At 40.8% G+C, this 18,129-nt stretch overlaps 1 protein-coding gene across 5 annotated transcripts in view; it reads right to left on the bottom strand.

Moving 5' to 3' along the window:
* Positions 1-3,055: 3,055 nt before the first annotated feature.
* sn (fascin domain-containing protein singed) overlaps positions 3,056-18,129 on the bottom strand; it is a 139,311-nt gene continuing 124,237 nt past the window's right edge. For all 5 annotated transcript variants that reach the window (XM_045749764.2, XM_045749761.2, XM_045749763.2 and 2 more), the window contains exons 7-10: positions 10,170-10,326; positions 7,329-7,493; positions 6,599-6,735; positions 3,056-5,202 (exon numbers count right to left, since the gene is read on the bottom strand). In XM_045749764.2, the coding sequence (XP_045605720.1) occupies positions 5,000-5,202; positions 6,599-6,735; positions 7,329-7,493; positions 10,170-10,326 (662 nt within the window). In that variant the 3' untranslated portion in view covers positions 3,056-4,999. The remainder of the gene's footprint in view (positions 5,203-6,598; positions 6,736-7,328; positions 7,494-10,169; positions 10,327-18,129) is intronic.

Genomic DNA, 18,129 nt, shown 5'->3' with positions numbered 1-18,129 from the left:
TCGCACCTCCACAGATCTCCAGTATCAGCTCTTGATACTGGTAATGGCTCAAAAGGGCCACCACTTACGGGCTATTCATGCCCGTGCCACCTTTTGAGTGGCTTAATCTTCATCAATCATCGCGCCTGAGGGCACACCAGAAGCCCACCAAGACCCACCAACCCCCGGCACCTCTCGGCCAAGCCGGCCCCCTGAACCCCGTCACCCCACTGGGAGAACCAGCCACAACACGCCAAAACAAAAAATCTATGAACAGTCCCGTGATCCAAGACGATATGTGCGCCAGGCGTCGTACAACCGGACCGTTGAAGAGGGATGCCAAACGGCAGTAGCAAAGCCAAAACGCGAAATCAAGACGTGATCAGGCGACTCCCAGGCGGAGGTGGTGTCCAGACGTCCGCTCGGCGTCAAGGTTGAACCAGGAGTCCTTGTAGGTGTGGGGGGTTGAGGTCACAGGACCTTGTAGGTGTGGGGGTTTGAGGTCACAGGACCTTGTAGGTGTGGGGGGTTAAGCTCACAGGACTGCAGGTGTGGGGTTTGAGCTCACAGGATCTTCCAGGTGTAGGGGTTGAACTCACAGGACCTTGCAAGTGTGGGGATTGAGGTTGCATGACCTTGCAGGTGGGGGGGGGGTTGAGCTCACAGGACTTTGCAGGTGTGGGATTGAACTTACAGGACCTTGCAGGTGTGGGGGTTGAGCTCTTAGGGCAATACTTTTCTTCTTCCCTGTTTTATGAAGACGGGAGTGAACGTTTGTGCTTCTCTGACCTGATCGAAATGCTATGCATGCTAGTGGCTTTACAAGTAAAAACTAACTCACTCACTATTATATATATATATATATATATATATATATATATATATATATATATATATATATATATATATATATATATATATATATATATATATATATATACACACATACATTCATATATATTATAGGACATGTGTTCAAATATAGACCACTATGCATAATATAAATGTAATTGTCCCCCTATTATTATGCCAACTATTTAAATTACAGTATATTTAAGTTCAATTTAATTGTTTGAATGCAGTAATGCAAATTTCTCACGCAATATTTAGTACGTGTTTGCATTCAACATCTTATCGTTTTTTTAATATTTTATATAATTAGAGCCCCAAATTTTTCCAATATAAAATTTTATGTCAATATTCTACCATGGTTTGTGCCACAAGCATGATACAAATCCTGTATTAATTTAATTCACTTTAAAGAGAAAGGAAATGTCATATTCAGAGGAGATAATGATGAGCATTTTGTTTTTGCTGCTGGATTTCTTGACAGTCACCACTGCAATACCTACGTAAACAAAAAGTAGGAGAAATCTTAGAATGCTGTCTTGTGGCACTACTGTAGTGTACAGAGAGAGAGAGAGAGAGAGAGAGAGAGAGAGAGAGAGAGAGAGAGGAGAGAGAGAGAGGGAGGGAGGGAGGGGGGGGGGGAAGGATTGAAAATATACAGTATTACAGTACATCATTTTTGACTCCCTACTGTAATAGTATAATAATAATAATAATAATAATAATAATTTATTTAGGAAAAGTACATACATATGCAGGCGATGAGTCACAATAACGTGGCTAAAGTATGTTGACCAGACCACACACTAGAAGGTGAAGGGACGACGACGTTTTGGTCCGTCCTGGACCATTCTCAAGTCGATCTTTGTGTCATCAAAGTACATACATAGTTGCAGAGTTACAGTACAAACATTGTTTGATTTAAAGATAGCGGTAGTACATATGATACCTAAAGCCACTAGTACGCATAGCGTTTCGGGCAACATGAAACTATGCACATGAAAAGTTTAGTTTAGTTGTCAAGGAATGGAGATATGACCAGATATAGTTGAGAGACAGGGCTAGATTTCATAGTGCTGAAGTTTAAGTAAAGGTTATTGAGCTTTATGGTATGAAAGGCTTTTTATCAATCAATATGGAGCCCAATTAAAAATTCATTTGTCAAGTGTATTCTTTGTTATCTGAAGCTGAGCTGGCTGGAATGTAGCATGTTGAATTTTACCAAACAAGAGTACAGCTGTTAGCACAATGTTTACAACAATGTTTACAAATATTTTTTGTAAGGTTAGTAGGTTTGATATTGATCTCTATCACTATATTTGTGCATTTTTTTTTAATCCTAGATACTTGCAGAGCAACTTTCAGTGACTGGACTATCAATTTATCACTACTGCATGTTTTTTTGATATGGTAATGGTGTATAATGCCCGACATACAAGGTCATCATGTTTTTATTTTAAAAGAATTTGCCAGTCTTATTTGTAGAGTTTATGCAGATTGTTATGGAAGGGTTCCGTATTTGTTTCTAGCTTTACCATAAATAATTATCAAAAGAAGGCACCAAGCCGAGAAGACTAATACAGCACAATAGCCTTACCATAGTTTTAAAGCGTTATACGAGGAGTGCACCAGAAGACAAGGCACCACAAGCATACCTCTCATCCTGTAATTACACAGGTAATTACAAGTCAACCACAATATCAAACTATGCATATGAAAAGTAACCCTCTTGCAGCATATAAAATTACAAAGCTCTGCAGTAGTATTGTATACATATATATATATATATATATATATATACACACACTATATCTATATGTATATATATATATATACATATACGCACACACAACCCTCCAGATTACCCAAGCATCTTCAAGGCAGTGTCAGGTTAGAGGTCTGTAGGCAATCCCCTATTATACAAAAAGTGTTAGGGGCAATGGGGTCAACATTCCCAATTGCTCATGTTCACCAAAGACTGCCCTCGTTGTATCCCAAATCATTCCTTCATGCCTCCAGCTTTTAAGAAAACTAGTGAGCACATTTTAAAATATAGTCATTGTTAATTTTCCCAAGTCATTAGTTCTGTTTTAAATTGGTCAAATATAGTAATGTTTTAGTCCAGAAAGTCCAAGTGGCAAGCTATATCCAACAATTTAATACTTAAACTGCTTTAAATAGGTACAGTATGTCATCAATTCAATATTCATGTAAATTAAAAAGCTGGTAATTGCTTAATTTTATTAAGAAGCTGTTTATAAGGATATGTTATACAATATTGCAATAAATAAATTGTTTGCCCTATCTAAAGCACATAATACAAAGGGCTATCAAACAATAATACGCATTAACTACGACTGACAAGAACATTTAAAAGGAACAGAGGCATTAGCAACCAGCTGTGCAAACATATGCACTTAAATAATTACAATGCCCTGTGATACCTTTCATTGGCATTTTATAGCAAGATTACTGCTGCCAGCAAGTTACCCAATGTTCTCATTATGAGTCATACAGAAATTGGGATTAAAAAACTATTAAAGTTTTACTTATGTCTAGCTATAGTTACAATATGCAGTAAACATGCTATTTGGAACGGTTTACAAATGAAAGCCAAGAAATCTTATTCAACTATGTAACTAATCCTTACATTTACACTTATTTCGATTAAATATTTTTATCGGTGCAAGATGCAGGAGGGCATGGGTAAGACTGGCATAGGTGGGCACAGCTGGGGCTCCCACAGGAAGGACAAGCCTCGGGCTGTCCTGGGCCGGGTTCTCCTTCCATAAATGCATTGGCTGGTTACCGCTGCCTGAAGCCGCGGGTATAACACCAAGAGCAAAGAGGCTGCTGGAATTACCTTTAGGGCATAATCCACAAGATACAACAGATAGTATATTGTAAAACTTCACGATAATCTTTCACGTTCACATACACAATTGAACTTTAGGAGCACCAAAGTTAACCTAAATGTATAAAAAGGCCCTTGCATTTAAGAACAGTGAACTTTCAATTTTAAGAGCAAATTTAAAACTCATGGTTAACAAAGCAGCAGGAAAATAACAGGTGAGAATGTACATCTGTGCCAAGCTAGTGAAAGCACAAGCAGAAAATTTTTTCAAGTAACTGACCCATGACGTGTTACACGCCACGTTAACACCAGGCACTAATGTGCGGCTTATCGCAAATGATTCGGTTCAATATCCAGTTTTAACCAATACAAAAATTCACATTAAACAGGACATCAATTAAACCAAGATCCACCTGTACAATCAATCTGAAAAATCAGGCCACCAGCAGCCAATGACTAATCAAGAATTTTTTCCAAGTTACTGACTGGGCAAACTTGTGTATAATGCTGGAGTGGATCTATCGCAATTATTTATAAAATCATAAAGTACTAATATTTAAGTTAATATCTATGCATCTAATTTGTCTCCTTACGCTTTACTTTTAGAAATCAACACTGACAGTCACAAGTAGAAATGGTAAAAAAGTAGAATTAAGTACAAGTTATCTGACTTAGCCTAGAGACATGTGGAAGCAATATAAATTTTTGTATCTACATACAGCATCACTATCAGCAGAGCTAATTGTACAAAAATTATACAGAAGAAAATACTTTGGTTGTGCACAATGATAATTGTATGAACATACATCTCCAATAACGTTTGGCAAAAGCTATGTAAATGTTTTTTTGCCACGGGTATATATTTCATCCGAGTATTTCCTATTATTATAGTGACCTCCATTAAACACTGAATAAGACTACACATTCTACCTAATATTCGACTGTCAATACTTTCAAGTGATAAAAAAACTAGTTAATAGGAATACAAGTAAAAAAATTGAATTAATAATATATTAATTGGGCATTCCATAATGAAGAAACTCTTACACATCAATGAATGAAAAAATCCATCTTACTAACTAGTGAGCGATACCATTCAGGACACTTAATAATAATATTGGATGGGGTATCTCCAATCTGGCTCGTAACTTTCGGTGTATCTTAGCATACCTAACCTACAACCTTACTATTACAGACAAATTTGTTGCCGATGATCGATTCACGTTTTAAAGTATCGAAACTCAGCAAGATAAGAATGGGGTTTAATGGGTTTTTACCCAAGTTGGTTTTCTTTTTACCCATTAGGATAATCACACCTTAAAATTCCCACAGTGTGGCATTTGAAGGATCAGTGTCACCTAGCTTAAACCCTCCATTCTTTTCTGTGACAATGTATTGACCTGAAGAATTCTTCAAACACATTCGAGTAGCCTCACGAAGCTCTATGAAAAATCCTTCAGGAACCTCTGAATCAGCCATGATGCCATCACCGCAGGCATGCCAGTACCCACCTTGCTGACCTGAAACAAAGGAGAAGACATTAAATTTATTACTACAGTCCAGAGGTTATACCAAGTCATAAAAACTTTGATCATGGCCCAAGAAACTCTTTAATAACATGAAAGTGTGTATAAATCTCAGGTTTCCAGAAAGCTGCATTACACTTCAAGATACATTTTACTTTAAACACAGTACCAGCACTTGTCAAGTGGAAATGTTGGGACAGACTTCCCACATAAGCAGTATTATTGGTGTAATTAGTTTTAAACATGTTATAGTCAATTATAATTTCTCCACTGAAAATGTGTCAACACTTCTCCCTGCTTAGTTCATATTTAATGCCATGGCAGTGCAAAGTACATAAACCACCCCTCACTATATGAACAATAATTATGTAATGCCCTTTATTTTCCTATGAACAGCCATTCCAACTTATTGCATCATGCCTCTTTACCTTACCAAGTACAACATTAAAATATCTAGGCTTTAGCCTTGACAAGGGAAGTGTTTTGGCACAAAATGAACAATGCATCCACACTATAGAAGTGATTAATTACAACATCTGCCAAGAACTACATTACCCTCCTTCACTTTGCTGCTAGTCCTGTATGATAGGAGCCTTGAAGACAATTTACCATTATTTTGAGCCAACGAGTGAACCTTCAGCCAATCACAGGCCTTCACCACCTCCCACATCAAAGTCCTGCTTCCTCCTTATTGGTTAACTTTTGTCATCCACCTTGATCAGACTGCCTTCTGCCGTCTCCATTTTCCCCCAAACTCTGATTTAGCCCTGCACCAGAAATGACTCAAACCTGGTATCATCACAATATAACCTTCAGTTTACCTTGAAACCATGCCATACCTCTTGTGATGGTACAGTGTGTTCAAGAATGGGAATGGGGGGGGGGGGCCTTCAACAAGCAGCCGGCTTCCTGTCTTTGTCGAGGCCACTAGGGTTTGTGGCCCTGTAGTATATCAGGTAAAATACCAGGTTAGGATGGAGGTTATGATTGGCCTGAGGTTCATAACAGCATGTGGGCCCGAGAGCTGCTACAACGAACAACTTTATCGAACATGTTATTCCCAAACAAGTCTGGACCCCAGGCTGGGCTTTAGGAGTAAGATGACTAAACCGATTAAATTATAACTACAGGCAAACGTCGGCACACATGTACATGGTACACTTTTTTGGCGCTACTGTAGTTTGGATTACAAAACAGACTGCATTGATATGTTCTCTATTCAGTATCTCGTATAAAGGTGGATTATCACCTCCCAGATGCAAAGGTTAACTAATCCAATGACTTGGCCAACTGAATAAGTACCATTTACCAAACCTGATTTGTTAGCAGATATTCTTAATCTTATGAACTAATCAACTACAGTACTACCATTAGTGAAGTATAAACATACCTCTGAAGAAGACTTGACCCTGCTCTCCTCTTTCTACTTTGATGGTTTCATAGTTTGCCTTGTTGGATTCCATTTTAAGACTGTTTGATGTCTTGTAACCTACAAAGCCTTGTTCACACTTTAATACCAACACTGGCCTGAAATGAGAAGTATATTGTCAATTTACAGTGCTGATTATGTAAAAAATAAAGCCAAGTCAAATCACAAATCATACCACCAATACATTAGATAAAGATTGACTTTTGATGCACACGTACCCACTGGGTGTTTAATGTATGGGGAACACTATTGTGCTTCGGAAATTTTATGCTGAAATGCTTTTAAAATCTTAATTGCAGGCACACCTTTTTGAATTGTGCCCGAATACTATAGCTCAACTTGGTCACTGGTCTGACATCTAAACCTCTTCTATTAATTAAGCCTCTGGGGATTTAATACTGTACTTTTTAATAATTGGCACTTAATTGGCAGTGATACTGATGCAGTATCAAATTAATTAATATTGTACATTAGGAATATGCCCTGTATTTGTTCCAGTTAATGATTAATCTTTTCTTGTTAGTGTCTGCAGGTACTGTATATCACTTCTTATTGGTGTCACGAAATCTATTTTTTTTTTTTTTTATTTCTAATACTGTCTTGGGATTACCTTCCAATAATACCAAAGATTCTATATTAACAAGGCACCAATAAAGCTTTGAGTCACGATAGATTAAAACTACACGCATACCTGTTTATCAAATAAAAGTAGAAACGAGCACTTCCTTCATCTGGAGAATCGGCATTGGCAAACAAGTGACCCGACTTCTTGGTAGCAATGTACTTTCCATTGTTTGCTTGGAAGGCAACAGACCCATCTGGCTGCCACTGGAAGTTGAAGAGTGCATTGGATGTCCTAGGGAGGGTGCGGGGAAAAAAAAAATGAACACCACAAAGTACAATAAACCTATTCTAAATAGAACAACCTTCCCTTTACCAAATATCTAGCAAAATCATTTGTTCACGCAATTTTTTTTCCATAATCAGGAAAAATATGCTTGTCTTTAAGGGGGGCAGGTCCTTAATCCTAATTTTCCCCTGGAATACAACTTGCCAAATCATTTCACCAGGTACCCATTCACTGCTGGGTGAACAGAGGCTACAGTAAAGGATTGGCACCCAGTTGATCCTCCCCAGCCAGAATTAAGATGTTCATTCAACAAAAATATCTAAATATGCATACTGGTTGAGGTTATGATAATTGATCCAAAGGTGGATAGGGGGGACAAATGACAAAGTTCCTAAATTAAGAGTGACTCAAAACTTGAGCAAGGAAAGGACATATCACAGAATCCACAGTATAAACATTCATCGTGTGAAATGGATGCAGCTACATGTTTATGAATTCTTTGATAAAACACTTGCTCTTCCAGAGCGAGCGCTCCACCTTTCCTAGTACTGTAAGTAATTTTGGACGTTCCATGGGAGCGTGTGGTAATACTGAAAGTGTATACTTTTTTAAACTTTGTCACCTTAATTCTCTTCCTAGGTTTTTCAATTTTGTATCAATGTGTTCGCAATAGAATGCTCTATAGGACTAAAAGCATGTACACCCCAAAAGTCCGGCGTACCACCCGCAGCAAACACAAAGTGAGAGCGAGTTACCCGGAAGCGCACAGGATCGATAAAATGTGAACACGTTTCACTTTGGTCACCTCAATTTTCGTCCTAGGTCTCATTTTGGTATCAATGGGTTCGCAATAAAATTCCCAGCAGGAGTATATGCATATAATGTCAAACCGTGGCGCGCTCCACCCGCCAACATGATGAAAGCAGGCCGCGGGTACCCTGAAGAGTAGGGAGGCGCGCCGGCCTTCCATTAGAGAGCGTGGCAATACTGAAGTGTGTACTCTTTTCAACTTTATTTTAATTCTCGTCCTAGGTTTTTCAATTTGATATCAATGTGTTCGCAATAGAATTGTCTACGCGATTAAATACATGTACCACCCGCACAAAACAGCGAGAGGATGTTACCCGGAGCACTAAAGAGCAATGAAATGTGTACACACTTCACTTTGGTCACCTCAATTCTCTTACTAGGTCTCATTTTGGTATCACGGTTTGCAATAGAATTCTCTACAGGAGTATATGCATATATATAGTCCAAAAGCCCGGCGTACCACCCACAGCCGCCGGAACTGAGAGGATTGAGCTACGAGGAAAGGCTAAAGGAGCTGAACCTCACATCCCTGGAAAACAGAAGAGTAAGGGGAGACATGATAATCACCTACAAAATTCTCAGGGGAATTGACAGGGTGGACAAAGACAAACTCTTCAGCACGGGTGGGACACGAACAAGGGGACACAGGTGGAAACTTAGTACCCAGATGAGCCACAGAGACGTTAGAAAGAATTTTTTCAGTGTCAGTAGTTAATAAATGGAATGCACTAGGAAGTGATGTGGTGGAGGCTGACTCCATACACAGTTTCAAATGTAGATATGATAGAGCCCAGTAGGCTCAGGAATCTGTACACCAGTTGATTGACAGTTGAGAGGCGGGACCAAAGAGCCAAAGCTCAACCCCCGCAAGCACAATTAGGCGAGTACAGCAAAAAGTGTGACAGCGCGTTACCCCCATGAACGCTCAAGATCAATAAAATGTGTTTACTCTTTTCAACTTTGTTACCTCAATTCTCGTCCTAGGTCTTTCCTTTTGGTATCAATGTATTCGCAATGAAATTTCCTACAGGAGTATATGCATATAATGTCCAAAACCGCGGCGCGCCTCTCCCGCATCCTAGCCGAAAGCAGGCCAAATTTTATTTTATATTTTTGACTCCATACTTCGTCAGTAGTGGGCAAAAGTGTTCGTTTTGTGTAGTTGGATTCCTAGCAAGTCTCCCTACCACCTAAATGGAGAGTACAATGATATTTTACATGCTTAATGAAAAGTGACAAGATTGCAATATTTACTTCAAGTGTTAAGCCTAAAAAGTGAGAGACACGAAAGCCAATTATAAGTGGACTTTTACTAAAGAGCACATACAAAAGGTAAGGGGAAGGAGATACTGTACTTAACATTTCAATTTAAGGAACTAAGGCAATGTATAAAACCATATTTCTCAACACTTGTCATCGCCCCCCCCCCCCCTACTTTCAAAAGGGAGAGCATAAATATTAATCTACTTTACACAGTATTATAATACTACTATACTATAAATGTACATGCCTGAACACCAGTAAGGAAACTGCAGCATAAGTATGCTAATAATTATGCTAATCACATGACTAACAAAGATGGGGAAGAAAATTACTATGAATAGTGCAGGTGATGAGTCACAATAACGTGGCTGAAGCATGTTGAGCAGACCACACTAGAAAGTAAAGGGACGATGACGTTTCGGTCCGTCCCGGACCACTCAAGTTTATTGTGAGATCGATTTCACAATCGACTTGAGATTGGTCCAGGACGGACCGAAACGTCGTCGTCCCTTCACTTTCTAGTGTGTGGTCTGGTCAACACTATGAAGTGATTGTAAAGGTAATTAATGTTTATTATGAATTATAGTACTGTACTGCAATAATACTTACGGTTTAGTGGCATTAGCCTGAATACCGCCACCGGCCTCTAGCGTCCAGTACTTGTCCTGCATGGTGCGTACATACCACCTCTTGGTGGCTCCGTCATACTCCAGCTGGAACTTCTCGTGGTCAGAGATCTCCTCCTGGTTGGCCGTCACGTCAACACCTGCAGATTAACACTGTCTAGCAAGTCCATCTCTATAATGCTAAAATACCAATCTATCGCAAAATTAAAATTAGTTTTGTAGCTAAATCTAGAACAAACTAATTTGGGATTTTTTTTTTTAAATTTAATAATAACTTCAGGCCGAATTTATGCCATGTTAGGCCTAGGTTAGGGTTTACAGATTAGTTTTAGTAAATTCATTTTTTTAGAGCCAACTGTTTATTTGGAAACTTTTCAAGGTCATAGATGAACACCACAAACGTGAGGATGCACTTTTTAAAAAGCAGCTACGACCCCCTTCAGGTCTAGCTGTGATGCCCGACAACCAGGTTACACCTGCTCTGGTATAGTCAGGTTGTGACTGCACTCAAGACCTTGTGCTAATTACCGAGGCTGTAGTGATAAATTATGGCATGAATTATGTTATGCCCACACGATTTATTTCCTTAATTATCCTATTTGCTAAAAATGTATAGGATTTTCTCCGTTTCCCTTACGACATTGTGAAGATGTTCAAAGTTTAAACTTTAAAAAAATTGAACAATCTTTAATTGAAAGTTGACAATCTAGCATCAATTTCATAACCAACTCCTATTTCCTTTAGTTTCATGTAGAGGCCTATTTTTTTACAATCACTTAACTATACAAATACTATTAACCAACTCCGGTATACTACAGTTAGGTTTCTCCTGTAAAGTGCCGTTCCCCCCCCCCCTCCCATACTTGGTAAGTAGTAGACTACCATTTGTTATAAATAGTCAGCAGCAAAGATCAGCCCCGGAGATACAATATGTTTTATTACCGAGGGAGGCGAGACGCGCGTCCTGAACCCTGACACAAGACGCCGTGACAGGAAATACATGTCGATAAGCCGCCAGCTGCTCCCATCCTCCCCCTCAACACTCACACTAAAGTCTATATGTATATATACATATGGAAGCTGATCAGAATTGCATTTCACCTTTGTAAATGCACATTAATGACACTTCGAACATGTATTTATTTACGTATGTAGGTTAGCTTAGCATTTTAAAAAGCACCGAATCACCTTCTGTGGTTGATTGTTCAATAAATCCCTGAACTATATGTTTAACAGATCTCTCACCCTGTCCATGGAGGACAGAAGAAAATGTACATGTGCTCGTTAGCATTGTGAATGTGTGGCCACGTCTGTGGTAGAAAAAAAAAACTGAAGTCTATCACTTGAGCAGTCTAACTCAATAATACGAATACTTTAAGTATGAACAAATCTGCTTCAATTTCATTCTTTGGTACACTTCATTTTCGTTGAATATATCACCCTTTAAAGTTGGGTCTTGAGAAGTGCCGACACGCGCTTTTAAAGACAGTATTGCAATTTGTACATTTTTCGTGAGATTTAGGTGCACTTTTTTTCCCCGGGGGTTAGAGAACTTGCAATACTAAATCCAAATAAATGCCTTCCTAAAATCATGATGCTACATAACCTACGGTTATATAAACTAAGAACCCAACCATTGATGGTACAACAACGGCCTTACCATACTAGTGTAAAGGAGGAAATGTATATGTTTATCTCTCAGAATGTTTGGCAATATGTTTATTGCTTGTGATGTGTGTATGTATGTATTAACACTATGTACTTAACGGGGTGAGAATAGTTTGAGCTACCTTATCCCTTTGTGTGTATTTTACCTCAATAAACTTCTTTCAATTTCAACAACGGCCTGGTTCTTGCGGGTCACCGTTCGGGCCACGACGGTGTAAGTGGCTGGGAACCTAACCTAACCCTTTTATCCCTGCTTTTGTCCCGTCATCTTCATGTGCTATACAGTTATACTGCCTTGGCGTTTTCTCCCGACAATTATCTTAGGAGGGAAACCAGTTCTTGACACTGAAGAGACCTTCATAGCCTCTGGACACTGCAACCAAACTGGAAACTGCTACATGGGAGAACATTTACAGTTCTTAAGGTATCTTGGGAGCAACAGGGTGTAATATTAATACATGCAGGACAAGGGGACATCCTGTATGAAGGGGACGCTGCCCAGTAAACTAGCCCCTCTAGGGGAGGGGGGGGGGTTAGTATAATTATAACAAGGTTATTTTTCTTTGTAGTGTGTAGCCCCTCACCTACGGAACAAGTCTCTGCAAAACGCACTTCAAAAGATTTGCCGTAAGCTTACCACTTCTTAAAACATTAAAAACCTTGCTAATCAATAGTTCCGAAATACATTAACACCTTTGAATGGGTCGCAAAGGAACACGCCGCTAAAGTGTGCTCCTTTTTCTCTGACTTATAGTATTGCACCAAATTTTAATATACTGCAGAAATTTTGGTTAACTACGTCACCACTAGTCCTAGGGTGGGAATAGACGCTGACAAGTGTATTTACTGCTACAGGCTTTCGCTGCTATAGCCACCTTGCAAACTTTGCAATACTACATAAAATAAAAAACGCCAATAGTTGAGTAGGTCAAGTGAAAGGCCCCTGGCAGCCCGTGTTTACCTGGGTGAGAGTGAACCAACTTCCGGCGTGTTTCCCCAGAACATTCTAACAAAACCAGTTGCTGAGCAGCGTGCACCTTCCCATCCAGCAAGATGTCTTCCCGACGCTCCCATTCAACGCATGCACCACCACCACAAACTTCTCTCCCTATCTTAAGCTGGCTGTATGTGATCAAATAAGGGCATTGTAACAAACCTAAGCACACTAGCTCCTGTCCCCGTTAATCATTATGGTAGAGACTGGCATGATAAACTGAAGCCATAGCACCAGCGTATGCTTACCCCTGAAGCATTCAGGTGCATGATTATACCTGAAGCATTCAGGTGCATGATTATACCTGAAGCATTCAGGTGCATGATTACACCTGAACTTGTCTGGGGAAAAAAATGCTACTATTTACAATGCGCGCGCGCACAACTAGTGGTTGTGTACACAAGCAAGAGGGTGACCTAATTTCTCTATAAACACTTGTACCGCCAAGTCTATTAACCATCTGGAACGACATACTTGAAACTAACGTCACAGATTAAAACAAATTGGTTAGGGCAGTGTTGGCCCTCAGCAGCTAACAAAGCCAGCGTTATTTCCCCCGGCGTTAGACCCGACGGGTGAGCCTGATTTCAAGGAAGCCACCAAACAGGAAATTCTACGAGGGATGACTACATCAAAGATAGTCAATATCGTGAATACGTCACTGTTCTTCAATACCAAGATTCACTTTCCTGCAATAAGACACTACACAAACTAATACCTTGCGATCAACCGTATCTTGTTTCTATAGCTCACAAAGCAAGATTCCACTAACCCTTCTGGCCCATAAAGAGTTCAGTTATATATATATACTAAGTGCGGCACATGATTTGCACACCAATATGCACACCGAGAGGCCTTGGCTGGGTTACCGCCATGAATGTTTTCCGCTACGCTTTGAAGGGCTTGAGCCAGGGCAGACTCGCACAGCCATGAAGGCGTGGACCAGGTGCAGCAGCAGACACGCGGACTGGCCCAAGCCAACCACGTGGGTTTCCCACACCCACCGTCTCCACTGACCACCTGTTGCGCTGACTCATGCTTTGCTCTTCCAGTACGCTAACTTAATATTTGCAAATGCACTGCCTTATGCAGATGTAACTGCTAACAATAGCTTTACATATTCAAGATACCGTTAGTACTATTATCAATCATTTCCCAAGCTGAAAATGAACAAGGACATATATACTATACTATTAAACCAATAGCAATGACGTGTAAACAAACCCATTTACAATTGTCACCAGTCCGGCGCTATAGTGACTTCAGATCGCAAAATACTCAGAACGAAGAATGTCTCAAATATTAAAGGCAATAAGGTAATACTGCGTTTTAAAAAGTTTAGAATTAGGCCATATTCTTTATTTACAGATAAACGAGAATAATGGGGTAGAACTTTTTAACAAAGGAGAACACTTAATTGCAGTCCCTGTGGCGCAGTGGTAACACTATCCCCGCGAGCGATTTGGCCTGGGTTCGTACCCTGGCCGAGGAGGATTGACGGGGCGCCAATCCTTAACTGTACGCCTCTGTTCACCCAGCAGTGAATGGGTACCTGGTGGTTAAACCGATTTGATGGGTCGTATTCCAGGGAAAATTAAGATTGAGGACCTGCCCGAAATGCTACGAGTGTTGGTGGCTTTACAAGAATGCAATATGCTTTGTGTATAACATTTAACCAAAATTTTTAGCTTGGTAAATATTGGCATGACAAGAAATTTACAATTGCTTTGTTTATTCTTTATACATAAAAGGAACAATAGGTTGTGAAAATACCTACTTCGGCGATTAAATGCTTTATTCCTGCAGAGGCACTAACACATTACTGTCCCATTCACCTGGGTTGTGAATGGTGTGTCCGTGTAACTCATTCCTCTCATTCACTACTCATTCCTGTCAGTGTAACAATTATGATGACCGAGTGGGGGGTAGAAATAGCCTAAGCTACTCTATCCCTTTGAGATGTATTTCTTCTCAATAAACATACTTGAACTTGACCGAGTACATCTATAAACTTGCTCAACTGTCCAAGGTAAATTTAAACTACAAAAACTCTTCAATTTAAACGCAACACTTGAAAACTTTACAAATTGTAATTTCTTTAACCTATCCATGTACACAAAATTCACACATTTAATGTGTATTTTTGACGATAAATAGCCGATGGGGGTTGAAGGAGCCGAACTTATAACAGTGTCCTGCTAGCCTGTGTCCCGCCCACTACCAGCACCAGTGACGCCCCTCCATAACCAGCACAAATACGCCACTTCCTTCCCTGCAAGAAAATACTTCAGGGAGCAGGCGAGGGACGAGGGTGGAGAAGAGGGGGAGGAAGTAAGGGGGGAGTAGTGAGATCATCGTCAGCTGGCCTGGGGGGTTATGGCGGCTGGGACACGACCCTGGGGTCGGGTTACTCGCCTCGCTGCCCTACCCGCAATTTCCCTCCAACATTACCCTACCATCGGCATCAAGTTCGCACAACACACACACAAGCATAGAGATTGGGTACCTCCCAATATACCAAATAACGGTGGCTACATCTGAATGTTGACCAGACCACACACTAGAACGTGAAGGGACGACGACGTTTCGGTCCGTCCTGGACCATTCACAATCGACTTGAGAATGGTCCAGGAAGGACCGAAACGTCGTCGTCCCTTCACCTAGTGTGGGGTCTGGTCAACATACTTTAGCCACGTTATTGTGATTCATCGCCTGCATCTGAATATTCTCATAAAACAAAATTTGTCAGGAGGAAAGGAGCGAATCGTCTACTGGAGGGTGGCAGTGGGTGAGCATGTCCAGGAAAGGGGCTAGAAACTTGCAGAGACCTCAAACGTACATAGCAACCCGATCACAGAACTATCCTATCTTTCTGAAATCACCAAACGAGATTTTAACCTTTACACAAACCGAATCACCGTGCTAAAATTTAGATAATGCTAATTTTCACGAGCCTGCCTAATATTTACAGTTTCTCAATAGTGGTAAGAATTATGATGGCATTAGACTATTTCAGATAGTTTTATTGCAAATACTTTGATACAGCCCTGGCATGCTGAAAGTGGTATACAGGGTGTGACGTACACACTCTCCACTGGACACTTTCGTGAGTATGGAACCATAATTGACACTGAACACGTTCTATACGAATAATAAAATGCTCAGAAAGGCCAGAGATGAGTATTCCTATACAATGGGAAGTATTTTAATACATCGTGAGTACAAACATTAATGAGTAGATTATATTTACCAATGGGGAAGGGGAAGGACTACCTGTGAATACATCCCCCTCTACTATACGGGAAAGTTGCGATGCAATAAAACTTCAATTACAAAACAGGTGCGTAACCACGAACCCTTCCCATCTACAGCTGCTACAAAGACCATGGTCGACACCACAACCAATAATCTGGCACCACCACATGCGAGGGGAGGACAACCAACACCACATGTTTTTACAGGGAGGCGGCAGCGGCAGAATGGTTATCCCTCGTAAAAACCGCCACCAGACCAGTCACTGGCCTTAATGCAGAACTAGGTCGCTCGTTAATTTTCATCACTTCGCTAGATCTCCCATGTCCCCAATCACACAGTACGTTGTCACATGGGGGGGGGGGTTAAGGATCAAGTACCAATCTAGAAACCAGAGGTCCATGCCCTCCTCAAACCGAGGACATGAAGGTAGCCGTCAAACTAACCGACAACTAACCAACCTTTTCTTACTAGCAACGTTTACCTAAATCTATGCAGGTCAATGTGTGACCTGCCGAGCTTCCTGGCAACTTACTGTAACGTGCTGAGATCGCTAAAGTAAACATTTAACAGGCTAATCAACTATGCCAAAGCATTTCAAGGAAATTACAAGGAAAAAAATATGAGAATGTTAATAAGGCACAAATTTCAACGCTATCAAAACACCCCAATGTTTGAAGGAAGTGTTCTTCATATTGCTTTAAGGAAGACCAAGTGGATAATGAAGACAGGACAGGTTCGCCTGGCAGGCCATACATAGTCACCCTCCAGCTTTCCCCAACCACTTTGCTTCTAATTCCCAACTCTTACTTTGAACACACCGCAAAATGTACACGTTCCGAAGCCGAACATACAACAGGGGGGGGGGGGGGGGGAAGTACGAGCAAGAGGTGACGGGATAGATCTGGGCCGGGAAGTAGCATAGGATCACATTATTTAACAGACATCAATTACAGACATTGTTACACGCTAATTTGGCAGCAAAGATAAAGTTGAATTAGATCTAGATATCCTCCATCTCTGCTGCCAGAAAAACGATATTGTTTCCTTCCCCCCCCCCCCGTCCCATCCCAAATCCTTATTCCTAACCCTTCCCAGTGCTATATAGTCGCAATGGCTTTGTGGTTTTCCCCGAGTTCCCTTCCAATCACTCGGGTCTGATAAGAGAAATCACCGACTCCCAACGACCTGAAAACTCCAGTATAAAAAGCTATGATTTGATCAGATCTGAAACCTATGTTTATGGGCAGCATAAAACGTTCACCAGACTGTGCGACACAGTGGTTGCCAGGATCAGGTTGGGTTACCGTTACCTGTGGCAGGTGGCTAGAGTTGACGAATCTCCCAATCCTGAGCACTCCAGGTGCAAACTTTGTGAGCAGGAACTGCGGCATGATCTCCCACACTACATCACCGAATGTCCAGTTATTAGACCTTTCAGACCCGTTGGCATGAGGTACCTGGAGCTTTGCAATTACTTTATTCACTCTCGTGTTCTTGAAGATATCCTCATATTGCACCCAGAATTTGCCAGTGCAGGCTACTGAACATATGGCCCTGTATGACTAACCATCCTGCGAGATGGGGATTTCAGCACCACGTAGCTAGCTTTTTGGCACACTGTACTCCACCTTCCTATAGTCTAGGGTAGGGTAGCTGCACTTGTGCAGATAAAGCCAAGAACAGGCAAGTAAACACTTCAACCGTATGCATGACTTTTCCTGTTTTTCTTTTTTTCATAGGCACTAACTTTCTGCGTGACAAGGTCATTGGTGCCATGTGAACACATCCAAATTATTAGAGCTAGAAACTTGGCGCGACAAGGAAGTATTAAATTAAGGTGAACAAACCACAGGGCCCTTAATGTCATTCCGAAAGGATGGACCCGTCCTCTTGGGTTTTAAACCGCTTTTCAACACCTGCTCTCTGGGCGCTCTGATTACTCATCTCCCACCACTGGAAGGGCTCCATCCCAATGAGGCTGAGGTGATTGATTGATGAAGATTAAGCCACCCAAAAGGTGGCACGG

The sequence above is a fragment of the Procambarus clarkii genome, chromosome 47 (assembly GCF_040958095.1).
Source record: "Procambarus clarkii isolate CNS0578487 chromosome 47, FALCON_Pclarkii_2.0, whole genome shotgun sequence".
In the NCBI taxonomy this organism is placed as follows: domain Eukaryota; kingdom Metazoa; phylum Arthropoda; class Malacostraca; order Decapoda; family Cambaridae; genus Procambarus; species Procambarus clarkii.
This window is presented reverse-complemented; position numbering and strand designations above follow the sequence as displayed.